At 40.8% G+C, this 27,369-nt stretch overlaps 1 protein-coding gene across 5 annotated transcripts in view; it reads left to right on the top strand.

Annotated features, from left to right (window-relative positions):
* Positions 1 to 17,047: 17,047 nt before the first annotated feature.
* Positions 17,048 to 27,369, top strand: part of SAMHD1 (SAM and HD domain containing deoxynucleoside triphosphate triphosphohydrolase 1) — an 80,255-nt gene continuing 69,933 nt past the window's right edge. For 4 of the 5 annotated variants that reach the window (XR_005009883.1, XM_036750222.1, XM_036750224.1 and 1 more), the window contains exons 1-3: positions 17,083 to 17,286; positions 22,349 to 22,415; positions 26,821 to 26,893. Coding sequence is in view for 4 of the 5 variants with exons in the window: in XM_036750222.1 (XP_036606117.1) it covers positions 17,106 to 17,286; positions 22,349 to 22,415; positions 26,821 to 26,893 (321 nt within the window). In the remaining variant the exon portion in view is untranslated. Of the gene's footprint in view, positions 17,287 to 22,348; positions 22,416 to 26,820; positions 26,894 to 27,369 lie in introns of all 5 variants that reach the window. The other variant, XM_036750221.1, reaches the window with a different exon arrangement.

The following is a 27,369-nucleotide window of genomic DNA, read 5'->3' as shown; positions in this document are numbered from 1 at the left end:
TAGATGCATTTCCAATAAGATTGGGGGTGAAACAAGGATGTCCTTTATCACCCCTATTATGCAATTTGGTACTAGAAATGTTAGCTTTAGCAATAAGAGAAGAAAAAGAAATTGAAGGAATTAGGACAGGCAAAGAAGAAACTAAGTTATCTCTCTTCGCAGATGATATGATGATATACTTAAAGAATCCTAGAGAATCAAGTAAAAAACTACTTGAAATAATAAATAACTTTGGCAAAGTTGCAGAATATAAAATAAACCCACATAAATCCGGGGCATTCCTGTATAATAATAAAAAACCCAAAAGCAAGAGATAGAAAGAGAAATGCCATTTAAAGTTACTATAGATACTATAAAGTATTTGGGAGTCTACCTGCCAAGACAAACCCAGGAACTATATGACACAATTACAAAACATTTCTCACATAAATAAAGTCAGATCTAAATAAATGGAAAAACATCAGTTGCTTGTGGTTAGGCTAAGCTAATATAATAAAAATGACAATTTTACCCAAATTAATTTACTTATTCAGTGCCATACCAATCAAACTACCAAAAAATTATTTCATAGAACTAGATAAAATAATAACAAAATTCATCTGGAAGAACAAAATGTCCAAAATGTCAAGGGAATTAATGAAAAGAAATGCTAGGGAAGGAGGCCTAGCCATACCAGATATTAAACTGTATTATAAAGCAACAATCATCAAAACTACTTGGTACTGGCTAAGAAATAGAGTGGTGGATCAGTGGAATAGGTTAGGTACACAAGACACAGTAGTTAATGAACATAGTAATCTACTCTGATAAACCCAAAGAGTCCAGCTTCTGGGATAAGAACTCACTATTTCACAAAAACTGTGGTAGAAATTGAGCATAGATCAATATCTTATTCCATATACCAAAATAAAGTCAAAATGGGTTCATGATTTAGATATAAAGGCTGAAACTATAAGCAATGTGGGAGAGAAGAGAATAGTTTACCTGTCAGACTTATGGAGAAGGGAAGAATTTATGACTAAACAAGGGATAGAGAGCATTACAAAATGCAAAATGGATAATTTTGATTACATTAAATTGAAAAGTTTTTGTACAAACAAAGCCTATGCAACCAAGATTAGGAAGGAAGCAGAAAATTGGGAAAGAATTTTTATAACCAGTGTCTCTGACAAAGGCTTCATCTCTAAAATATACAGGGAACCAAGTCAAATTTATAAGAATACAATTCATTCCTCAATTGATAAATGGTCAAAGGATATGAACAGGCAGTTTTCAGAGAAAGAAATTAAAGATATCTATAGTAATATGAAAAAATGCTCTAAATCTCTATTGACCAGAGAAATGTGAATCAAAATACCTCTTAGGTACCATATCTCTCCTCTCAGATTGGCTAACATGTCAAAACAAGAAAATGATAAATGTTGGAGAAGATGTGGGAAATTGGAACACTACTGCATTGTTGATGGAGTTGTGAACTGATCCAACCATTCTGGAGAGCAATTTGGAACTATGCCTAAAGGGCTATAGTGATACCACTTCTAGGGCTATATCCCAAAGAGATCATACAAGGGGGAAAGGACCCGTATGTATAAAAATATTTATAGTAGTTCTTTTTGTGGTGGCAAAGAACTGGAAATCAAGGAGAAGCCTATCAATTGGGGAAGGGCTAAACAAATTGTGGTATATGAATGTAATGGAATACTATTGTGCTATAAAAAATGAGGAGCAGGGGGGCGGAGCCAAGATGGCAGCTGGTAAGCAGGGACTAGAGTGAGCTCTGTACCGAGTCCCTCCAAAAACCTATAAAAAATGGCTCTGAACCAATTCTAGAACGGCAGAACCCACAGAACAGCAGAGGGAAGCAGGGCTCCAGCCCAGGACAGCCTGGATGGTCTCTGGGTGAGGTCTATTCCACACGGAGCTGGGAGCTGGGAACGGAGTGGAGCAGAGCCCAGCCTGAGCGCCGTGGAACAACCAAACTTGGAGTCAGGAGGATGGGGACCCTAGCGCCCTGAATATGTGAGCTGCAGCAGTTACCAGACCCCTCGACCCACAAACACCAAAGACTGCGGAAAAGGTTAGTGGGAAAAGCTGCGGGAGTGGAAGGAGTTCGCGTTCGGCTTTCAGCCCCGGGGGCAGCGGAGGTGGGGCAGATACAGTTGCTGCTGCTTCTGGCCCCAGGCCCACCTGGTGGGAGGAATTAAGTGGTGGATCAGAGCAGGAGTGCAACAGCCTGCTGAAGATCTAAGCCCAGCCCGGGCTGGGGGTTCTTGGGGAAGGAGTAGTGCAGGTCTGACAGAGCTGGCACCTCCCCCCCCAAACGTGGAACATAGAACTCTTTAGTCTACAAGCAGTCATACCCCACTGAAAAACTCAAGGGTCAAGTTAGTTGGTTGGGAATATGGCCAGACAGCGAAAGCACACCCAGATTCAGTCTCAGACTTTGGATTCTTTCTTTGGTGACAAAGAAGACCAAAACTTACAGCCTAAAGAAGACAACAAAGTCATAGAGCCATAGAAACACACCTAAAAAGCAAAGACATCCACAGAATAAAGATCAGAGGCCGGAGCAAAATTTACTGTGCATGAAATGAATCCAAAAAAGTAGGAGTTGTAACCATAATTATTAGACAAAGCAAAAAGCAAACATTCACAAAAATTCACAATTGTAAGCCCACCTCCCAGCCAATGGTGAGAAGGGTCAGAGGTGGGCAGGAATTCTCTTGTGTTAGGTATAATTATTGGTGCTTTGCCTCTTGTACTTTGCCTCTTTTTCTGGTTTGTATGTAAAAAGATATAAACAAGGAAACTATATTGTGCTAAAAAGAACCAAAGACAAGCCAATATCAATATTAAATTTCTGTTCCCAATCCTTTAGCACCTAAATACATAAAGGAAAAATTGACTTAATTACAAGAAGACTTAAGAAAAACAGTAATATAATAGTGGCAGGAAACTCTAAGGTCTCACAGTTTTGGACCATTCTATCAGAAAGGCAAACAAAAGGGAAAATATAGAATTGAACGAACTGCAGGAAAAACTAGAGCTAAAACTTATGGTATCTTCTAAAAAGGACTACTAAACTGTTGTTGTTTTGTTTGGATTTAGGGGTGCTGGGACCCTGAAATAGTGACAGGCAGGTCCTGCCCAAATGAATTCGACCTAAGCCTTCTTTCAGCCAAAGAAAAATAAGGTTTGTTAAAGATCCACCATATTGGCCAGACTCTTAAGGAATCTCAGCATTGGCCAGACTCTTAAGGAATCTCAGCATTTGAATGGCTAATGCAAGCGGGCCACATTGAATTTGAGCACTTTCATTGAAACAAGATGGATCTTCTATACAGAAAGACTGTGGTAGGGATCTAGGAGTGGCCAAGTGGCTACTACTACAGGGTGACTGGAGGAGGGGTCTAGGGGGGATCTTGATGGGAATGGAGTCTAGATAGGATCAAGGGTGAGAAGTAGCTGGAGGTGATCCAGAAGTGATCCAGAGGTAACGGAGAATAGAAGGAGATTGTGTGTAGGCTGTGTGTGGAACAAAAGGACCAATACTCAAATTAATCAAGACAAAGACTTGGATACCTTGGAAGCAGAAAGGGGTTTATTACTTTCTCATGAGAAAGAGTACAGTCCCTCCTCGCTCAGAGCAGCGCTGGACAGGGAGAGTTCAACTTGGGAGCTGCGCCCCTGCCTTTTATCCCTAAGGCAACATTTCTCCTTCCTAACCTCCATCTCCCCCTCCCATTGGCTGGGCTTCAGAGCTCACAGTGTTTCCTAAGGAACCTTCTTCCACAACAAAAGGCAGGGTAATAGAGAATTAGTGTTGCCCAGAGACAAAGAACAAGGAAGTGGGGCTTTGGTACAATTCAAAGTATGTTTTTGCAAGGTCAGCCAGCTGCAGGTGCTGTTTTGTAAGGGAGTAGTTCCAATGAGCCCAAGGCCCATTTTCCCAAGGCCACTGAGGGGCTTTACAAGTTTGATTCCCACACAGCTACGATGACACCAGATCAAGTGGGAAGATTCAAAGAGAGTTCAGTGGGGTTTCCACAGCCTGTACCCCATCAGTTTGTCCCTTGTTCTCAAAGAGGACCATGACATCAGGGAGGTGATTCCATGACATGCAAGTAAATTGGATTTAATGAGGGAGGGCTGTCTAAAGTCACCAGGACCACTAAATAAACACACATCAAAGGAAGGTGGCTTAGCCATACTAGATCTCAAACTATATTATAAAGCGATAAATTATCAAAACTATCTGGTACTGGCTAAGAAATAGAGTGGTAGATCAGTTGAATAGAATAGCTACTCAAGACTCAGAAGTAAATGACCATAGTAATCTAGTGTTTGATAAACCCAAAGACCCCAGCTTTTAGGACAAGAACTGACTATTTAACAAAAACTGCTAGGAAAACTGGAAAAAGTATGGCAAAAATTAGTTACAATCCAATATCTTACACCTTATACCAAATAAGGTAAAATGGGTACATGATTTAAATATAAAGGGTGATGCCACAAGCAAATTAAGAAAGCAAGAGAGAGTTTACCTGTCAGATCTTTGGAGAAGCAAGGAATTTATGACCAAACAAGAGACAGAGAGCATTACTAGATATAAAATGGACAACTTTGATTATATTAAATTTAAAAGGTTTTACACAAAGAAAACCAACGTAACCAAAATTGGAAAGAAAGCAGAAAGCTGGGAAACAATTTTTATAGCAAGTGTCTCTGATAAAGGCCTCATTTCCCAAATATATAGAGAACTGTGTCAAATTTATAAGATTACAAGTCATTCCCCAATTGATAAATGATCAAAGGATATGAACAGGAAGTTTTCACATGAAGAAATGAAAGCTGTGTCATATAAAAAATGCTCTAAATCACTATATTAGAGAAATACAAATTAAAACAACTCTAAGGTTCCACCTTATGCCTTTCAGATTGGCTAATGTGACAGAAAAGGAAAATAATAAATGTTGGAGGGTGTGTGGGAAACTGGGACACTAAAGACAAAGTGATAAGTAAAGAGGAGAAAAAACTATCCCTATTTGCTGATGACATGGTGGTTTAGTTTGGAAATCATAAGGAATCAGCAAAGATACTAATTTAGATGATTAATAACATCAGCAAGATTATAAGCCATAACATAAACCCAGAAAAAGTAAAATCATGTCTATATAAAAACAAAATCCAAGAGCAAATAGTAAAAAAGTAAATGCTATTCAAAATAACTGCAAAATGCATAAAATAAGATCAAAGCACACATAATACTTACATATATTTAATTACAAACTGCTCTTCAATGGAACAAAGAACAACTTGAAAGACCTAAAGGAATAGTTAATGCTCATGGCTGGGTCATCTCAACATAATAAAAATGATAATGCTACCAAATTTAATTTACAGTTTTAACGCTATACCAATCAAACTATCAAAAGAATACTTTACAGAACTCAATAGTGATAAAATTCATTTGGAGAAACAAAAGATCCAGAATATTGTGCTAAAACTGTATTTTGTTCTGGTCTCCTTGACACCCCCTGCCCCATCAGTATAATAAGTTCATTAATAGCCCATATAAAGTGGCAATAGCAGAAAGTAAGACTGTACAGGGGAACCTGGGAGTTATGTACAAACTGTCCCAAAGATGAAAAGAGCGTAATTTACAAATTGTATCATATACAGCATTAGCCAAAATTCTTATCTTGGCTATATGTGCTAAATCAGGGGAAGTCATCTAGCCTTTGCCATCAGGGCCTTTTGGTCATATGACATGTAAATCCTAGACAAATTCCACAATTCCCCATGTCCACAGTAAAGACCAGCAGATCACCAAATGGTACTGATAATCTTGAGATGATGTGGACATATTAACTTCAAAGTTTTACTGACAACTTTGAAATAATTTGTCTTTGTTAATGAACTAACCCCAAGGTGGCATGGATAGGAGTTAGTCTGTTCCCCCAAAAAACCCTATAAAAATGAGACCTCAAACTCCTTATACTGCCCGCTTCCTAACACTTCCATCTCCATGAGATCCATGCTCCTGAGCACTCCCAGCTCTAATCCATGGTTATATGAGTGATACTTTTCTCTTCTCCCTATCTTCATCTTCCTCATGCTGCCTGCCCTCCTTCACCATCCCATCCCCTGTCCCTTCACCATTCACTACTTGTCTCTATACTTTCTGTGCTGTTTGCCCCTATACTCACTGTAGTTTTTAAAGTGTGAGTGTCACCCAGTTTCCCTGATGCCACTGTGGTCTTTCCTGTCTAGGATCGAAAGAATCTGGTATGCTTGCCTCTATTTCATAATTTCACAAATTAATTAATTTAAATATCAAAGGAAATAAAGAAAAGGGCAGAGATGAAGGGGCAATAGCAGACCTTAAACTATATTATAAATCAGCAGTCATCAAAATGATTTTGTATTCCTTAAAAAAAAAAAAACAGAGCTGTAGATCAATGGAATAGACTAGACAGGGGAGAATCAGAAACAGTGGAACTCAGTAACCTGGTATTAGATAAACCAGAAAATACAAATTACTTAGGAACAATACTAATAAAACTGCTATGAAAACTGGCAGAAGTTAGCTTGTACCAACACCTTATACCATACTCTATAAAAAATTTTAAATGGATATATATTAAAAATATATATAATATAATATAATATAATATAATAAGATGTAGATCATATCTTTCACAGCTATCAGTAGGTGATTTATTTTTAACCAAACAGGAAATGGAAGTAATTTCAAAAGATAAAATGGATGATTTTTACTACGTAAAGCTGAAAAGGGGCTGTACAAACAAAATTAATGCATCTGGTTTCCTTCAAATCACAGCTAAAATTCCACCTTCAAAAAGATGCCTTTCCTGGCCATCCTTAATTTTAATATCTTCCTCTGAGATGATTTCTTTTTTTTTCTTTGTATCCCCAGTGCTGAGCATGAGTCTGGCACTTAATAAATGATTATGGACTTAACTTGATCTAGAATAAGAAGGGAAGTGCTTACTGTGTTTTATGAGACAACAAATAATGATAAATGCAGAGAAACATGGAAAGATCTACATGAATCGATGAAGAGTGAAGTAAGAAGAGCCAAGAAAACAATATATACAGTAACTACAACAATGTAAATGGAAAGAACAACCACAAAATATTTTTTAAAGAATCTTGCAAAATTATGAAGAATAAATATGGTCCAAAAAAGAGATGACAACGCACCTCCACTCAACTCTTTTACAGAAGTAGGAAGTCCACAGGTACACCATTGTGGCACTTTGCATGTATTTCAGACTTTTTTGAAGTATAGTTAAATTTTGTTGCTTTTTAAAAAATTGTTATATATAATGGCTCTCAGGGAGGAGACAGGGGAAGGGATATTGGGAAAAATTTTGGAATTGTAAAAGAACCAAAGATATCAATAAAAAAAATTTTTGAATGACTGAAATGACCCTTTGACCAATTCAGTGGTTTTCAGTCATGTCTTACTCTTGGTGACCCCACTTGGGTTTTTCTTATCAAAGGTACTAGAGCAGTTTGCCATTTCCTTCTACAGTTCATTTACAGATGAGGAAACTAAGGCAAACAGAGTTAAGTGGCTTGCTCAGGGTCACACAGCTAGTAAGTGTCTAAGGCCAGATTTGAACTCAGGAAGATAAATTTTTCTGACTCCAGGCCCAGCACTGTGCCACCTAGCTGCCCCTTGACTCATTACTAGGCATATATCTGAAGTCAGTGTTAAAAAAGAGAAAACTCACATAAATCACCAAAACATTTTTTGTTTTTAAATCACCTACATTTTCCCAATGTATTTCCTTTTTTGCCCTCCCACAGGATAAATAATTTTTTAAAAGAGGAAGAAAGTAAATGTAAGAGGCCCTGAAGCCCCAGAGCAAAACAATGAAATGGGCAAAAGCCCTTCTTCCTTCCTTCCAATTGCAGGTGGCACAGCTCCCAATCTGATGAATCAGCCTTCTGACTTTTGTTTCCTGTTCCTAGAAGGTCATATTTGGCTTTTGCTTCCACCAGCTAAAATCCTACTAGTCTTTTTTTTTAACCATTTCCTAAGAAGGTTTTACTGATGTCAATCATCACAAAAGGAAACAGCTGTATTCTAGAAATAACCACATACAATAAATACTTGCTAACATTGCCAGGTGAAGAAATATGGCAGCCAAGGAAAACACCAGTTTAGAATGGAAACTTTTCTGTGAAATCTATGGAAGATGATGGTGGAAATTTGTACATGCCATCACATCACAAATAGTGAAAACGAGGATAGGGAAAATTTGTTTACTTGGCAAGACACTCTATTAAACAGATCATACCAAGAGCAATGAAACTAGAAGGACAACAGACACGAAAAATGGAAACAATCTGTCAAAATGTGCACAAGAAACCCTTGTACATTTGGACTGTAACATCATTGTCCTCACTGTCCTTCTACTACATGAAGAAGTAGAAATAGGGTGGTTCCCAAACATTTAGATAAAATCATTGGTTTTATTTTCTCAGGGGATGGGGGGTAATTTGTAAAATAACAATAACATTTAACTATATGCCTGCTTTTCAATTAAAAAATATTTTAGGGAATAATCTACATGTGTATGGAGGACATTCTAATGATATCCTACAGTATCCAAGATCTCCACTCTTACACAACTACCTGAAATGTATAGAGAATACAAGACCTCACTTAGAATATTATTTGTTGATTATTTCTAAAAGCACTTTCAACTCTCTTCTCAGAATGTGTCTCCCATATGTACAGGATGTCTGCCAAATCTTGGTATAGTTTTAAACTTTAATAGCTTGTACTAATATCATACAAGATTTCTTGCAAGATAAAACAACATGGATAACTTTGTTAGATAGCACTGTGATAATTAATAATAAATGAGGCATAGTACAGGGATATATATTCTCACCAAAGTCTTTCACCACTGTCAGAAAAGACATCTAAGTCAGAGTACAAATGGAAACATTCCCTATAGATTGTGTGATCCTCCAGGTGCTCTTATTTGTAATGGATATTGTATTTTCTTTCTAGCGTAGAGCACTGCAGAGACTTCTAAATGAGATCCACAATCACACAAAAGATTCCAGTCTAATTCTCTCTATGCAAGGAAAATGAATGTCCATAATTCAGAATATAATATGCAGCTTGATGGCCATTCCATAGAGTTGGCCCATCACTCCATAAATCTTAGATAGATGCAGCATATGATCACTGAAGCAGTTCTTTTTATGCTTCTCTTGAGTCTTGTATTTGAAAGTCAAATTTTCTATTCAGCTCTGGTCATCAAGAATGTTTGAAAGTCTTCTATTTCATTGCATATCCATTTTTCTCCTGGAGGATTACACTCAGAGTTGCTGGGCAGGTGATTCTTGGTTGTAACCCTAGCTCCTTTGTCTTCCAGAATATCATATTTCAAGCCCTTCGATCCTTTAATGTAGAAGCTGCTAAATCTTGTGTTATCCTGACTGTGGCTCCATGATATTTGAATTGTTTCTTTCTGGCTGTTTGCAATATTTTCTCCTTGACCTGGGAACTCTGGAATTTGGCCATAATATTCCTAGGAATTTTCATTTTGGAATCTTTTTCAAGAGGTGATGGGTGGATTCTTTCAATTTCTATTTTATCCTCTGATTCTAGAATCTAGGACAGTTTTCCTTGATAATTTTTTGAAAGATGATGTCTAGGCTCTTTTTTTATCATGACTTTCAGGTAGTCCAATAATTTTTAAATGATCTCTCCTGGATCTACTTTCTAGGTCAATTGTTTTTTCAATGAGATAGTTCACATTGTCTTCAATTTTTTCATTCTTTTGGTTCTGTTTTATTGTTTCTTAATTTCTCATAAAGTCATTAGCTTCCATTTGCTCAATTCTAATTTTTAAGGAATTATTTTCTTCAACAAGCTTTTGTACTTCCTTTTGCATTTGGCCAATTCTACTTTTTAAGGAGTTCTTTTCTTCAGTGAATTTTTGTGCCTCTTTTTCCATTTGGCCAGTTCTGTTTTCTAAGGCATTCTTCTTCTCATTGGCTTTTTGTACCTCTTTTACCATTTGGCCTAGTCTGTTTTTTAAGGTGTTATTTTCTTCAGTATTTTCTTTTGTGCTCTTTTATCAAGCTATTGACTCATTTTTCATGATTTTCTCACATCATTCTCATTTCTTGTCCCAATTTTTCCTCTACCTCTCTTGATTTTCAAAATCCCTTTTCAGCTCTTTCATGGCCTGAGACCAATTCATATTTTTCTTGGAGGCTTTGACTTTATCTTCTCTTGAGTGTGTGTTTTGATCTTCTTTGTTACCACAGTAACTTTCTATGGTCAGGATTTTTTTCTGTTATTTGCTCATTTTCCCAGCCTATTACTTGACTTTCAACTCTTTGTTAAAGTAGGGCTCTGCTTCCAGGGCAGAAGGGGCACTGTCCCAAGCTTCAGGGGTTTTGTGCAGCTGTTTTCAGAGGTACTTCTAGGGACCTGTAAGTTTTCAGTTCTTCTAAGGTGGTATGATCAAAGGAGAGGTGTTCACTACTCTCCTATCCTGTGCTCTGGTCTGTGAGTAACCATAAGCACTCTTTTCTGCCCTGTAACTATGAAGAGGCTCCCTGCTCCACTGTGGCCACAAGCTCTGGTGTGCTAGTGCCCCTCCTTGCCCTGAGACTGCCAACCAGTACTGTGACCCAGATCAGAGTATAGGCAAAGCAATAGAGTTCTGCCTCAGTGCCAGCAAAGGGACCCCTGTAATATCCTTCTGACCAGTTGTTCAACCCCCTTATCTGTGGGCTGAGAGCTCAAGAAGCAGCCATTGCTGCTGCTGATTCAGTGGCTCCCAGGGCCTGTTCCTGGTGTGATGGGGTTAGGGCTATGCTGGCATGGCCTGAGCTGGACTATGCTCCACTCTCACCCAGGTGCTATAGACCTTTCCTGTTGACCTTCCAAGTTGTCTTTGGCTGGAAAATTACTTTACCCTGTCCTTTTGTGAGTTCTGCTGCTCCAGGAACTGTTTTATGGTATTATTTAAAGGTGTTTGGAAGCATTTTGGAGAGAGTGCAGGAGAGTTGTTGCATTTTCTCTACCATCTTGGCTCTGCCCCCTCCCTACTAGTCTTTCAACACTCAGTTCAAATACTACCCACTCTATGTAGCCTCAGCTACATAGCTGTTCCCCTCTCCCTGCCCCTGGTTGTTATTCCTGCTTATAAACTCTCAGAGCTTGTTCTCACCTATATCATCACCTACTTAACACATTCCATTCTGCCCTGTAATTATTTAGAAAAGAGGTATCATGGTGTAAGTGGATTCAAAACCTGGATTCAGGTTCAACCAGTGACACAGAGTGGTTGAGTGACCCTGGGCAAATCAATTAACATATCAATGGTCCAGGCAGTACTTCAACACTTTAATGCCCAACTAATATATTTTGCAAAAGGGAACATATCCTCACAAGGGGCTCCCTCAATGAATGAAATCAAGGGTCTAACTTAAAAAACCAAAAACCTTATCTGGTGTGAGAAATGGTGGAAACATTTTTGTTTCCACAGAATTGAAAGTATTCCTCTCTCCTCTTTCCCCCAGCTTTAGCAGAATGTAAGTCAGGTGACTGATTAGAACTAGTTCTAATCAGAGCTGTGATCTACCAGAGATCAGTCTTCTGGTCGGGTAAGAAGTTAGAGGTTTGTATGCATGCTTAAATGAGCCATTTGAGAAGGACATGACATAGGCAGTTAAGGGATTGGATCTGGCCAATGAAGAGCCTGGCAGGAGATTCAAATTGGGAATCAATAAAAGGACTGGCTTCCATCTGAGTCCTTGTACTCCCTTGTGCTTTGTTCAGGGGATGTACCCATTTATTCAGAATGAATAAATGTAAAATATAATTAAAATGTTCCTGGCTTCCAGATGAGTATTGTTTATTCCTAGACAATGTGAGTATATTTATAACATTTGGGCACCAGAAGGCAAAAACCTGTCAAATTAATGTGTGTAGGTCTTACACATGGTGGGCTTCATAAATGTGGAAGGAAGAAATAAATAGATGAATAATCATTCCTTGAACACTTTGGGGCCTACCTGTTTTCAAAAAAGGCTCAACCAAATCATTTGGTCCTTAATGTGGCTTTCAGACCCCAATTTCCCATTTTCACCCTTTCAAACTAGTTTGCCTTTGAGGCTTGGTTTCTCCACGAAATGCTGTCTGTGGAAAGAATTTTAGGTGTCAGCCAGTGAATAGGAGAGATTATTTAGGGGAGAAGGAGCAAGACTGAAATCTCACTGTTAGGTGGACTCGGCATTAGGAGTTTCACTATCTAGAAGATTCTATAATAACCTGACCTTTGTAGAGGGCAGGGTATGGTGTAATGAATTCCTCAAGAAAGTACTCGTAAATGAAACTATTGAGGTCGGATTCGAGAGAGTGGGATTCAGGTGTGAAAGAATTCATTTAGACTGTCTCTTTTAGCAATTGAGAGCTTAATTAATGTGAAAAGCGCATGCACCTTTACCATAGCAACAAAGCTGAGTAAAAAGTACTGGTATTTGGGGGAGCTAAGCTATATAAAGATGTTCAGAATGACAATGTAGTTTTAGGGTGTGTGGGGTAAATAAAATGTGAAAACTTCACAGGGAAGAGATGTATAAATATATATCTATATCTGTATTAAGAAATGTTTAAAAATCAAGAAACAGGGAAATAGGCAAGTGGAAAATTCTGCTGAGGCTGTGAGAGTCTGATGGCTCAGCCTCTGGGAAAGTTTACCCTGAAACTTTTTGTTCTTTCTTCTGGTTCTGGTTTAAGGATTTGCTCAGTAAGAATAGGGTCACTGTGACCTGCTTTCCTTTACTGTAAAAGTACTGTAGAGGAATGGAGAGGGTCTCCCCCTCCCCTTATCCTATTCTCCTTCTTCAGATTTATAGATGTCACCTCAGTTGTAATCATTAACTAAGGTAATGGGAATTGGAGTTTCTGTGCCTTGATTTCCCAGTTCTTTGTCTAGTTTTTTGTACTTGGATTGTAAGCCTGCCTCCCAGCCAATGGTGAGAAGGGTCAGAGGTGGGCGGGAATTCTCTTGCCTTAGGTATAATTATAGTTGCTTTGCCTCTTGTACTCTGCCTCCCTTGCTAGATCTGTTCTGGCAGAGGACACCCTGTTCTGGAGAATTGAATAAAATTTATTTCTGTTCCCACCCTGAGATAGCTCCTTATTATAAATTAACTTTTTAATTGGTGAGGGTCTTTCATCCCACACAAGGGTTTTATGATGGTTAAAGATAAGGACAGGATAAGGAAGACAGGGGAAATTTTATGACACAGAGTGAGGGAGACAAGGAATTTTACGGTCTAGGATAAGGGGAAGTTTTATGGTATTTCAAGATAAGGGGAAAAGGACTTTAGGATGCTCTTGAGTTACAGGATGAGCCCCCACCCCCAAGAGGAGCCTTACAAAGTACTGGAAAAGCAATTCTTAATATCCTCTTTAACCCTGTAGGGTACCATTTTTATCCACATCAAAACCTAAAGTATTCCCTAGTTCATTTATCCATCTCTAAACTTCAAAGAAATGCACATACACCCATGCATACTCTTAGCTGGTAGGATGGGAGAAGAAATGAGAAACCAAAACCAAAGCTGGAATTGTCCTTTGACAAAGAAAGAAAATGGGGCATGGCCAGAGAAGGGAAGTAAATCCCCAAGGTCGAACAAGTTGGTGGCTATTACTAGAGCAAGGGTCTTCTAGTTCTAGTCCTAAGAGTAATCAAATCAGTACCAACCCTGCTTTTGAGAAGGGACACTCAACCAACTCTCATATAGTTCCTTAGGAACCCAAACCAAAATACTCTTCCCAGGCCATCACTCTCAGGTGAGTAGTCTCCTCCAATTAGAATGTAAGCTCCAAGATAGCAAGGACTATTTCTCTTTTGTATTCCTATTCCCAAAGCTCAGCAAAAGAGAGCCCTCATGTAAATCACCAAAACATCTTTGTTTTTAATTCACTATATTTTCCCATTGTATTCCCTGTGACTAATAAAAATGCTTTTTATTTATTCATTCATTCTGACCCCTTCCACAGATCTTTCCAACTTACCTAACAGTAACAATAATCCTCCTTTTCTACTGGTGTAACAAAGGGCTATTCTAGCAATAGCGCAAGGAGGTTGGCAGGTACAGAATGGGCCCTCAGGCTAAGCTTCTGGTGGCCTCCAACATTTTCCCTTTCCCTCAGGTGTCTCTAGAGCTTTCTTGAGATTTACATAGTGTTTGTGTGTGTGTGTGTGTGTGTGTGTGTGTGTGTGTGTGTGTGTGGCGGGGGTATTTTGGACCAGTTTCAAAAAAGTGTATATGTGTCCTTGAGAAAGGTGAGCATCAAAAAGATGAATAAAAGGGGGTGTTTTCCCATAGATCCAGCACTCTGACTTCAAGAATGGTGCTTACTTTATAGTAGTTGGGGAGGGGGGAACCAGTTTAAGACTTGTAGGGTAAAGGGGAATGGATTTCTACCTAGAATGAGTAAGAGGGAATTTATGTTTGAACAGGTTCTCAACAGTTGTCCAATTAAGTAGCCTGTTTCTGTCAAAGCCAGATGTAGTTTACTAACTAAAAAGAGCTTGAAATAGATTAACTAGCCCTGAGGTATACTGACCACGGCAAAATGGTGCTGGAGGCTGGGAGCAACAACAGAATTCAGAGGGCAGCTTTGGAGGCAGTAGCAGTGAAAAACATCTTTGTTCCAATCAGGAAGCAACAAAACACTGAATTGTAGAATCTGGAAAAGGAAAGCAACAGGACAGAGAGCCACAATAAGAAGAAACAAACCCAAATGTCACTGATGGGGTGCTTGGTGCCTGTGCTTGGACCCTAATTGTAACATTTCTCCTTAGCCTTTGCTTGGGTGCCTGTGCCTGGACCCCAATTCCAAAATCACATCCAGTTCTAAAATCACATCTCTCCCTAGCTTCAAAGCATCGGTCCTAGCAGTTCCTCTGCAGTTCAAGGGATGCCTTAGCAAAACACTTCTCTCTCCTCCTGATACTGCGGCCAGCTGCACATATAGAATTTGTTGGTCCTACTCCCTGTGTATATGCTAATTGGCTGTGCACTGGGACATAACGGTATCTACTATTTACTGACCTTACTGATATGTATCCTAGACATAGTCAAATGTATACTCCCTTACATTCATCTTGTCTAATAAAACATTTGATGGAAGCCACCTGGATATTCCCAGTTAGCTGTGACTGCTAGTTGACTTAGTGACAATTCATGGTCAAAACCACACCTCCAGGTTGCCCTGCCTTGGGCTATTTCCCAGTGAACTCTGGGTAAGATACCTGAGCAGTAGATACAAAAAGTGCATGTTCCTTTAAGAACTGATCACCCCTTAACCACTCCCTAATCCTACCTCAAAACACCTATTTAACAGGTTTTACCCCCAAATCTCATTTGTAAACTTTCCCTGCACCCTTGTAAGGTTGCAGTTTCCCTAAGAACTTTTGCCTGCTGTGGAGCATAACAAATCTCCGCCTCCTTGATTTAAAGAATGCTTGAGATTGTGAATTCATTCCAGACGGCCCCGACCTTCTCCAGCACTTGGGTTCTTGAGGGGCACTCCCCCTCAACGACCCTGTCTGGGAACTCCAAGCTTGGGGTTCCTGGACCTCGGCTCCCCCAACCCTCAACAGTCACTATTCATTGGAATTATGAGTCACATGGATTGTTCAGGTCTGGGGAGAGTAGCCAGCAACCTTGAGGTCTTTCCCTATTGGGTCTGGGTCTGGGTCTTCACCTTAAGACAGTACTCTAAGTGTGTACTAATGCAGCTTCCTGTAGGAGGTGAAATTGACTAGAGGAATAGACTCTTTAAGCAACCCTGAGTTCACCTTCTAAACCTTAAACCTGACCTAAACCCAGGATGGCACTTAGATTATAATTGTATGAGTTCCTAGGAAAAAGTGCAGTCTCATTCATCAATAAGCAAAGTTTCTTATTTCTTTCCCAGCCTCCAGGTCCTTCTCTCTGCTTTCTGAAGTTCAGTCCAGGACTCACAGTCTGCCTCTCTGTTCTAGCACCCCTAACCTTATTATACTAGGGGAGTTCAATTTACATGTTAATGTCCCTTCAAATACCCTTGCTTCTCAATTCATCAATTTCCTCAACTTCCATGAACTACACCTTTACTTCAGCCACACACAAGGATGGCCGTGCCATTTGTGCATTGGTTGAAGGAGAGAAGATTTAGGGAAGACAATAACTATGTTCAAAGAGAGTGAGCAGTCACCTGGTCCACTTTATATCCAGCTGTTCCCGGAGGAGACCAAGCTTCACACGCCTCCCAGCCCTCTAACCCACTCGTTTTCCTGCTAACTGCCCTGCAGCCACCCCAGCCTGCTCCGTGCCTACCTCTAGCTCTGGGAACCCTAATCAAATCAACACTGTTATTGCTTCTGGAAAAGGGAATGTCACTTCGCTTTCCTATAGATCTACTCACCTTCCCTATGATTTCCCAAGCCAAAATTCCCTTCCCTGGCCATCACTCCCCTCTATGTGCACTCACCTCCCCATTCAAATGTAAGCTCCTTGAAGGGACTGTCTGGATTTTATATTACACACACACACACACACACACACACACAGACACACCACTTATTAGTATCCCCTGGGCTTAGCTGAGAGTTTGGCACATAGTAAATGTTTATATTTATTCACTCAAATATTTGGACAGTCATGCAGAAGAGTCGTTAGTCTTGTGGTAGAAGTTGCAATACGGCAAATGCAAGGTTTTGATATAATTAACATACAGGTAGTGTTGTAAAGGAGATTTTTGTTTATATATGGTTTGGCCCGGACTCCCCGTATGTTTCTGAGGTTCTTCGACTACAGATGTTACAACGCACTTTTCCGGGGTCTGTCTCTGCAACAGGGAGATCAGAGGCCGTTCCAGTCATTGCGTAACGGCCCTCCGGGCGGGTGAGGCGCTCTCATCCTCTGGCCTTCCAGGGAGGCGAGGGGCGTGGCCTTCCTTCGCCGAAGCCGCAGTGCGCCTGCGCGGCCAGCTCCGCAGCCGGCTCCTGGAGCTCAGCGGGTGTCGGGAAAAGGCCATGAGGAAGCTCGAGATGCCCTCAAAACGTGCCCGCTGCGGGACCCCTAGTCCCCCTCGGGAGCACGAGGGCGCGGAGCCCGAGGACGATGAGGATCCCCAGAGCTGGAGTCCCGAGCGGCTGTGCACCTACCTCAGCCACCACGGCTTCAGCAACCCGGCGCTGCTCAGCCGCTTCCGAGGTAGCGGGCGAGGATGGGGGTGCGCCGGGGCTTCGCCCCACCCGGGGAGGGTCCATCCGCTCCGCCCTGCAGCTCTCCAGCCACCCCTGCAGCTCGGGGGCCCCCCATGCCCTCTGTCCAGCCAGACACCCTTCCCCCACCCCGCAGCCCCTGCACCCTCTTGCTCCCCACCGCCCCTCCAGGGATACTCCCTTCCCCGTAACCTCATCAGCTACCCCACCCCCCGCGACTGCCCCATCCGTGACCAACTCCCTGGGACTCCCGGGTGGCTTGGTCAGCCAACCCTCCTAACCACCTGCTCTGCAGAGTCTCCCCCCATCCCACCCGCCTCGACTTACTTCTCTGCTCCACCCGGCATGATCCCTCCAGGGACCTCCACGGCCACTCCCTAATGACCTGGTCAGCGATTCCCTCCCCCACACCCCATCTTCCCCGGAGACTGCTTCCACAGTGACTCCCACGACCCCCCAGGAGCACTCCCACTCCACAGTGACTGTCCCCCTCCGACTCCCTCCAGGCGCCTATGACTTGGTCTGTGCCTCCCCACTACTTGACTCCATCAGCACCCCACTGACCCTTCTCTTCATCCTGTCCCATCATCCACTAGATAACCGTCCCTTCATTTGACTCCGTAGCGAGGCCCTTAACCAGCTCCCCCATCCTACTCTGTGGGACCTCCTTTTTGGCCTCTCCCCTGACCAATGCCCACAATGCCAGAACTGAGTGGGCGGAAGCCCCCCCTCGGAGGAGGGGGGACCTACGTTGCTTTAGGGTGGGAGATTGGAGGGGGAGGGGAATTTGGAGTTGGGAAGCCCTCTGAAGTTGGTAAATAGACTAAGGAACATCCGAAAAGGACGGGGATGGCGGGGTGGGGATCCTCTGTCCATAGTAAAGTATTAGTTTGTTGAACCAAACCGAGGATGCAGTAATAAGAGGTGGCGGTGGTGCTGGGCTCACCAAGGTAGATTGGCTGAGCAGCGTGTTCCGAGCACAGGTGAACCTCTGAGGATGGCGTCAACTTGGCGTGACCTAATTAATCGTTAGTCCTGGAGTTAAGAGTTTGGGCCTTTCTCTCTTGGGATTGTGACGAATTGTCAGTGCCAAGCTTGCACAAAGCTGTGCCCTCCCAAGCTTATGAAAGGTGGGAATCGAGTCATTTGCCTTAGTGGCAAATAGTGAATGGTGACGAATGTTGTGGCCGGCGGGGCTTATTTACAGCCTGAGCATCCAACTCTGACTCTGGCCGAGCCTATTACTTGCAGAGACTCATCATGCTGAGGAAATGGCTTGGAAGGAAAAAACAGTGGGTTCCACTCCCAATCTTTTGTTCTGCAGAGCACCTAGCTGGTATCTTTGTGGTTGCGGTTTCCCAGCAGTCTACGGCTGTGCCACTTCATAGGAGTTTGTACTTTAATAGGTGTTTGTTTCTCCTTCCTCCCCAGTTTCCATTCACGTAGACTTTTTTTTTTCTTTTGAGATATCCTGTTTCTTTCTATCTTTAGCTTTGCTCTAACCCAGAGCCAGGCTCAGGCCCTTGTTGTAACAATGTTGACTGAAATATGCAGGCCAAATTCAGTGTCTCGTTTAACCACTTTTGCATAAGTTCCTTGTGTCTGCTCAGGTTTTTGAAGTTTGAGTACGAAAACGGAACACCTGTTTTACAGCTACCAGAAGTGAAAGGTGGTGTTGGCTGGTTATGATTTGCAACTCTAATCTTTGCATGGCTAAGAGCCCTTCCTGCGGTGGGGTCCTAAAAATAACTGGGGGGCTAGGGAGGAGGGGAAGGGGAAAACCAAATTAACCCAAATCTTCACTTCCTCATTCTCTTATCAACTTACCTTCTGTGGGAGCAGTTACAGCTGTGGCACTTTGGGGTTGGTTCTTAAAGTACTATTCTTTCCTAATTCCTTCCCCAGGGGTTGGTTCTTTCATTTTACTTTTCCCAAACCCCTCCTCCCCCGCTCCTTTAAAAAAAGTGGTGCTTGCAGTGAGTGAGATACCAGCTTTCTGGAATGTCAGCCTATAGACTAAATTTAAATTCATAAGTTTCCAGGGCAGACGGTGTCCATGATAGTATATCCCAATATGTTCTTTACATACTACTAATGAAAATGAGTAACAGAGTATGTAATCCATTGCTTAGTAGAATTTAACGTAGATGTTCTTTATGTATATTCTGTTAGAGACATGTTTGATTATTTAGTGCTCAGTGCCCAGCAGTTGTCCTGGGCTATGTGTGTAGGTATGCCAAAGAAATTCTGTATTGAGTCTTTGCCCGCCAGTCTTTTTTTTTTCTGGGAAAGCTTACTTAAACTTTTTACCCCTCCGTGAACCATCTGCAAACAATAGTCTCTTAACAAATATTTGAATGACTAACCTCTGCTATTCCTAAGAGAGTTTATAGTGGCTTAGTTGAGGAGAAAATAAGCTGAGTGGTTGTTTCCACTAGTGGTGGTGGATTTCCCCTTTGTTGGTACCAGGATCCAGTGCCAGTATTGTGCAAAACAACTCTTTGGTGTGTTTGTTTACTCCCATTGACTTGGGTGAGTTTCCTGGAAATGAGCATCTTACAGCAATGAGATGATACTTGTAAACTACAGGAAGCATTTACTGATCCCCTTTAGTGCTAGGAAGTTATCTCTAGTTAATCCTGCATGTCATTTTTGTACCTAGTCCTTTCTGTATTGTCTCCCCCATTGGACTGTGAGCACCTTGAGAATAGGGGCTGTTAATTGCCATTCATAGTATCCCCTGTGGTTGGCACAAAGTCGCTCATTAAATATTTGTTGACTTGAAGTACATAAATTGCTATATTCGTGGTATATACGTGATAGCTAATATTACTTGTTCTGGCCACTGTGCTAGAGGAGGTACAAGTTTAGGTAAGATGCATCCCCTGCCTCAGAGATCCTATTGCTAGTAGGAGGGTAAGATAGCAACACAGATAATGGAATATGCAGAGAGGTGTGTGATGAGTTTTGAGGGCACCCAGTGCGGGGGGGAGGGGAGGAAAGAAGAAAGCCCTGTCACCCCACTCAGGAAAACTATTTTAGTCTTGTGAGTTATTATAAAATATCTAATGAATGAATGAATTTGCACTTCAAGAAGGTAAAGCTCGGTATCTTCTCTCTCTACTCTCTTGACTACCACATCCATTCTAGTGGCTTTGTTTAGTAATGTGAATGACTCTCAAATCTTTGTACTGTGTCTTACCCTTCATTGCCCTGAGCACCAGGCTTGCTCTTCCCCGTATTTCCTCATCAACTTTACCTGGATATTCCCGTGCCATTTCAAACTCTAAAACATCATCTTCCCTCCAGAATCTGACCGACCAGCCTTCTAACGCCCCTGTTGGTCTTGGTGTTGCTTTAGTTAGTCCTAAATCATGTCTTTACCACTGCAGTATCTCAATATCTCTTTTCCCCCATCCTCTCTCTTCCCCACTCACTCCATTGTTACTTACAACTTTGGTTTAGATCTTAATTACTTCTTTCCTACTCTATGGTTTTAACCTGTCTGGCCGCCTTTGAATTGGCCTGTTGCCTTCAGGGCGTGGCAAGCTACAATGACCACAATAGTATAAACCATAGCTGTAAAAAGCAGTCTTACAAATTGTGACGAACGATATTTTGGGGAAAAATGATAATACATATTTCTCTCTCAAAAAGGTGGAGGACTTAAACACACGTAACATAAACACAGAGAAATTTGTGAACTGCTTAACAGAATATCTACTCGTTACTTCTGATTATGACTGAACATACTTAGAATAGTTTTCTTAAATGTTAAAAATGTCAAGTTAAAAAAATGGCCAATTCTTTCCCAATATTTAAAAGTTTTCAAGTAACTACTTTTTAGTTCCTGGAAATGAAATAAGATCAAAATGTATTCCAGTGCGGGGGAGGGAATGGATTTCTACAGTTTATGTCTAAAATCCTCCTGGATGGCTTTTCCTGAAGTGTCTGTCTCCTTCGGCCTACTACAAAGGGTAGACGTTTTCTCTCCAGTAAGCAATATTTTGAGAAGCATGAAGTGATTTTTGAAAGGGCTGTAATGATTTTGACTTAAAGCTCATGTTTGAAATATTTATTTTAGCATTCATAGTTCACTTAATTCAAGTTCACTGAGGACAGTGGGGAAAAGGAGAAAGGGAAAAATAGAGAAGGGAATGAGAACAGAAGTAGGAGTCATAAAACAGATCAGATTCATTATTGTAATTTCTTTAAATTAAACCAATTCCCTACATTTTCCCATTGTCAATAGTGCAGAAATTGTTTGACTATAAATGAGAGAAAAAAAGGCACAGTGCCTACTTTTCTTTGAAGTATCTGAATAAGGTTTCCAGCTATGTCTAGTGTTTTTAAATTGCTCATTGAGCAGAGCACTTGAGTGACAAAGATAAAGTAAAATTTTAAAACATCTATAAGAATTTAAATATAGAGACCTAATTTTTAGGTCAAACTTAATAAAGAAAGTGGCCATTCAAATTAGTAAGTAAAATCATTAGCCAAAAAAAGGTAGACGACTGTAGCTATGGGATTCAGTAATAGTTGGAGGTATTGTATAGTGTTATTTTGTTGGTTGTCATTGCTTAAAATATTCGATCTGTTACAAGAGAAGGCCAGGGAATGTTAAAGGGAAATAACCAGTATAAAAAAGCAATAAAACAAAACTTTATTAATTTTTTTAAAGGGAGGCAGACAAGATTCAGTCAAAGACTTGATCAGATCACCAAAGTATAAAGTCAAGAGTCCAAAAGTCAGGATTCTTTTGTGATTTTCTCTTCCTGCCTTTAAAAAAACAATACATTAGTCTGTAAAGTACCAACAGATAAATGTGATATATCCTTACATTTTATTGGCAAAAACAAAAACACAGCATTCTTTAAATTACTTTGTATTTCTAATCACAGATGGGTTTTGTAGATACACTTTCTTGCAAGCATTTTACACAAATCATATAGTAGTGAATTTATTTTCAGAAAATTACATTTGAAGTACACTTAATAGATACATAAAGATAAGCTATATTAAAATAGTTATCTTTAAAAATTTTTTCATAGAAAACAAAATCAGAGGCTCTCAGCTGCCCCACCTTAATGAATCACTTCTTGAAGAACTTGGAATAAGGTAAGACTATTGCTCACATTGAAGCATATCAAAAACCACAGTTAAGACAATTCTCTTTTAATATTTTCTTCTTTTTTGGATTATTATTTGAGTTCTTAAATTTGATTAATTTTTAGACATTAATTTTTAGATCGTAGTAATGTTGTTTTCACAGAAACCTCCTTTTTTATATGGAAGAAATTTGTCAGTGGGAAAGTGGCATTCAATATATTTTAGATTTGGTCTTTCTTAGTTGATGAATTTTGCTATGGAATAAATGTTTGTTAGTGGCCAGCTTCTCACTCTGAGTTATTTGAGAGAGCAACAGATGATGTACAGAGGTGGTAAGGAAGAATATTTGCAAGAAGACCTAAGACTACAAACATATTTTAAATACTTGGAAACTCCCTGGCACATAGTTAGCAGTTCATTTTAAATCTTCATGTTTTAAAAAGCCGGTAATTTCCTGGTGATTTCATTGTGGAAAAAAAAAGAAAACCAAATGTCATTAGCAAGGTTCAGTTGTACCTTTTAAAGTTTGTGTAATTTTATCCCAGGATCAAACAGTCTTTAAGACTGTTGCCTAAGATGTCATTGGTGTTCTATTCAAAGGTGCTTCTTAAGTAGTTTCTTCAGGGTTTGGAGTTAGCCTCCTCCAGGGCTGGTAATCTTGGGGTATAAAATCTTGTTAGGGACCCAGTATTTCAAATTTACTCCACTTTATGGTGCTGTGGAAAAGTTACCGTACTGACAATCAAGAGATCTTCTGTTACTAGCAGCATAACGCTGAGCAACCAGGCAGTCAAAAAGCATTTAGCGTGTGCCAGCCACTGGAGATAGAAAGGGAAAAAAATGATGTAGTCCATGTGCTCACAGAGAGACAACATCTAAGTGTATGCAAAATAAATAATAGGGTGAATTTGGAGGAGAGTCACTAGTACCTCCTGGGAGGATCAGAAGAGGCCTCATTTAAGAGGTAGTATTTGAGCCAAACTCTGATAGGGATACTAAGAAGTGGGGGCAAGTTTGTTCAAGGGAGTTTGTTCTAGGTATGAGGGCAACTTATTCCAAAACACAGGGATGGGGGAGATGGGAGTTTTGTGTGTGAGGAAGAGGTAAGAGTCCAATTTAGCTGGAGCAAAGGGTGTGTGGAAAAAAAGTGATATATGATAAGGCTGGAAAGATAGTTTGGCGCCCATTCTTGAAGGGTTTTATAGGCCAAATAAAGGAATCTGTTTTTGAATTTAGAGGTAATAGGGAGCTACTGGAGTTTGAGTAATAACATGATCAGACCTAAGTTTTAGGACCATCTAGCACTTTGGCAGATGTTTGGAGAATGGATTGGAGAGGAGAGAGATGAAGAGTGGAGACCATTTAGAAGGCTGTGATAGTAGTTCTGGTGAGAGGTGATAAGAGCTTCAGTTGAGGTGTTAGCTATGTGAATGGAAAGAATGGAATAGAATTGTGAATGATGTAGTGGTAGTATCTATGAGACCTGGCAGCTGATTGGATTTGTGGGGTGAGGGAGAGTGAGGAGTCAGGAATGACTTCAGAGTTTCAAGCCTAGGTGACCAGATAGATTGGCATGCCATGAACAGTTCAGAATCGGGGTATCCCTGAGGGGGAATGCCAGTGAGTTGCTTTGGACATGTTGAATCTGTGATGCCTATGAGAGAGGCATCCAGCTGGAAATGTCCGCTAGGTAATTGGACGTGGTGCTGAAGAACTGGGGCTCAGGAGATGGCCTGTAGCTGGGTGGGACCCATCTGGATGATTATTGAACCCATGGGAGCTAATGACATCACCCCGATAGTGGTAGAGAAGGGGGCCTAGGACAGAACCCATAGTCTGGGAGTAGGAAATAGATGAACTTTCAGTCAGGTAGTAAACAGTCAAAAAAACATTCATTTATTGGGCAGCTAGGTGGCACAGTGAATAGAGTCCTGGCTCTCGAGTCAGGAGGACCTGAGTTCAAATCCAGCCTCAGACACTTGACACTTACTAGCTGTGCGACCTTGGGAAAGTCACTTAAGCCCAATTGCCTTGCCTCTCCCCTCAAAAAAAAAAATAAACATTGATTAAGTTCCTACCATGTGCCAGGCATTGAGCTGAATGTAGTGATACAAAGAGAAAGGTAAAAGACAGTCATTCCTGTCAAGGAGCTAATGAGGGAGCCAGCGTGTAAACAGCTATCCACAAGCGTGCTGTGTACAGGATGAATTAGAGAGACTCAAAGGAAGGAAGGTACTAGCCTTAAGGGGGATTGGGAAAAACTCCTTGTTAAAAAGTGGGATTTGAAGGAAGTCCTGAAATGGAGATGAGGGGAGAGAATTCCAGGTATAGGACACAGCCCACAGAAATGCCCAGAGTCAGAGAAATGGAGGGTCTTGTTTGAGGAACAAAAGGAGCCCAGTATCACTAGACAGAAGAGTATGTGGGAGAGCACCATCCGGGCCTCAGTTTACTTTTCTGTAAAAATAAAGGTTTTTTGTTTTTTTTTCCGGTGTTAATATCACACTAGAGTCTAATGGAAAAGTGCTTCTTTGGGATGTTGGAAAGAACTGTCAAATTAAAAGTTTTGCCAAAAGACAGATGATCAGTCATTATTACCTTATCAATAGCTCCTCGTAAATAGTTTCTGTTTCATTTGCTAAAATGGTCAGGGCAGATACAGGGGGAGAAAATGTGGCATAGGGGAAAGAGAAAGTTAGAGACCTAGATTCGAATTCAGGCTCTGACACTATCTATGTGACCCCGATGCAAATCACTTTATCGTTCTTCACCCCAGCATCCGCTCCTGCACGGTTAGGTGGTGGCGATTGTGCTAGTTACCTTTACAGGGTTGTTGTATGGAAAGAGAGTACTTTGTAACCTTAAAATGTGGTATAAATGTGAGGTGGCGGTGTTATCATCAGAGACATAAAGCGGCCTAGAATAAGCTCTTCTCTTCCCCCAATCACCACCAGAATTTTTTTTAAAAATAGTAACAACAACAAAAAGCCACCTTGGTACAGTGAATAGAAAGCTGGCAGGAAAACCTAGGTTTGCGTCCTGCTCCTGATGCTGGGCAGCGGCTGGTTAGCGCAGTTGGTGGGGCTGATAACGCCAACGCCATGGATTTGATCCTTGGTGGGAGTCGTGAAAAAAAGAAGTGGATAGCGTGCTGGGCCTGGAATCAGGAAGACTCATCTTCCCGAGTTCCAGTCTGGACTCAGACACTTAGTTGCTGTGTGACCCTAGTCGAGTCTCTTAACCCTGTTTGCCTCCGTTGCCTCGTCTGTAAAATGATCTGAAGGAAATGGCAAACTGCTCCAGTATGTTTGCCAATAAAACCCCAAATAGGGTCACAAAGAGCCTGAAATGATTGAATGACAACATATCTGACTCTTAATGAGTGATCTGTGGGCGAGTGTATTAACTTCTCAGTCATCCCATCCATCCTGTCCTTTCCAGAGCACCGCCTTTCCCCCACCCTGCCCAGACTCTGTCAAGATTAAGTATTGGAGCAGATCCTGATCTGCCCGGGTGGGAGAAGTTCCTCCCGCAGAACCAGTCCAAAAGACAACAAGTACTTTCTTGTGACAAGTGTTGGTTCTCAGTGGATTATTGTTGAAATGCCCTGAGATGCTAGGAGGGGCCAGGCCTCTGATAAATAGACCAGGCTTGGAAGGATTTTGAATCATCCATGTACAGTGAGATGACTATATTAATTGTTCATTGTATCAAAAATGAAACTGCTTCAGCAGAGTGAGTAATCCTAGGACCAAAGAACACCAGTCAACTAGAGAGGGTGTAAATTCCAGGACTGACTCAGCCATAGTTTTTAATGCTGAGTTCTGTTAGGAAAGATTCATATCACCATAGGCAGCTGGTATTTACCGTGGACTAAGTGCATTGGGGGCAGCTAGGTGATGCAGTGGGTAGGGCACTGGGCCTAGGGTCTGGAAGACTCATATTCCTGAGGTCAAATCTGGCCTCCAACAGTTGCTAGCTGTGTGACCCTGGGCAAGTCACTTAACGCTGTTTGCCTCAGCCTCTTCATCTGTTAAGTGATCCGGAGAAGGAAAAATCAAACCACTCCAGTATCTTTGCCAAGAAAACCCCAAATGGGGTCGTGAAGAGTCAGACACAACTGTAACAACTGACCAACAACAACAAAACGCATTTTGCCTTTGCAAAAGAAATATAGCATTTTGTCAGTCTAGCTTTCAGATGGCTGAAAAAACCAACCAGCGGGCTGTCCTGTGAGTATGCTTAGAAACCTTATTTGCTTGGGAGATTTATTGAAGTGATTTTTAAATTATTAATGATTCTTAATGATCTGTAGGTAATTGACTTGATTTTTAAAAATCACACCTAAGCAGTATCACAAACTTTATTAAGCAAATTGTGACTTGTGTATTTTGGTGTTCGATGTCTCTCCCAGGTCTTTAGAAGACAGACAGAAGATGCTGGATTGTATCCGTAAACTGAATCAAAACCATGATGATGCAATGAAGGTAAGGGGGAGTTAGTTTTTAGTGGTAGATCTTAATATTATTCTCTCTTTGGAGGACCTCAGTTTTCCTTTACCCATTTCATGTTTGATTCATTATCAAGAATGTAAAATATGTTACTGAATAAGATTATTGTTCAACATAGCCTAGATCACAGGTAATTTTTTTAAAAATAAAGTTTGGGTTGTTAGTAAATTTTTTACACTAGGATGTGCTGTTAATTTGCTACAGAAAAAAATATAATTTTTTTTTCCATTTTCCAACCCATTTAAACTTCCAATGTTTAGAAAGAAGAAAACTAGCTTTTCAAGATTCTGACACACCAGTATTTATTGAAGCTTCCTAATCCTTCTCCAGTGAAGAGAGAAATGGAGTTTGGGGTTTTGTTTTGTTCTTTTAAAAGAGAGAGACTAAAGTATTGGGACTGCCTTGCTATATCTCAGTTTTGTGAATGAACAGTACTTTTCAGCAGATATGTT

The sequence above is a fragment of the Trichosurus vulpecula genome, chromosome 3 (assembly GCF_011100635.1).
Source record: "Trichosurus vulpecula isolate mTriVul1 chromosome 3, mTriVul1.pri, whole genome shotgun sequence".
In the NCBI taxonomy this organism is placed as follows: Eukaryota; Metazoa; Chordata; class Mammalia; order Diprotodontia; family Phalangeridae; genus Trichosurus; species Trichosurus vulpecula.
The sequence above is the reverse complement of the archived record's forward strand: the minus strand, read 5'-3'. Positions and strand labels throughout refer to the sequence as shown.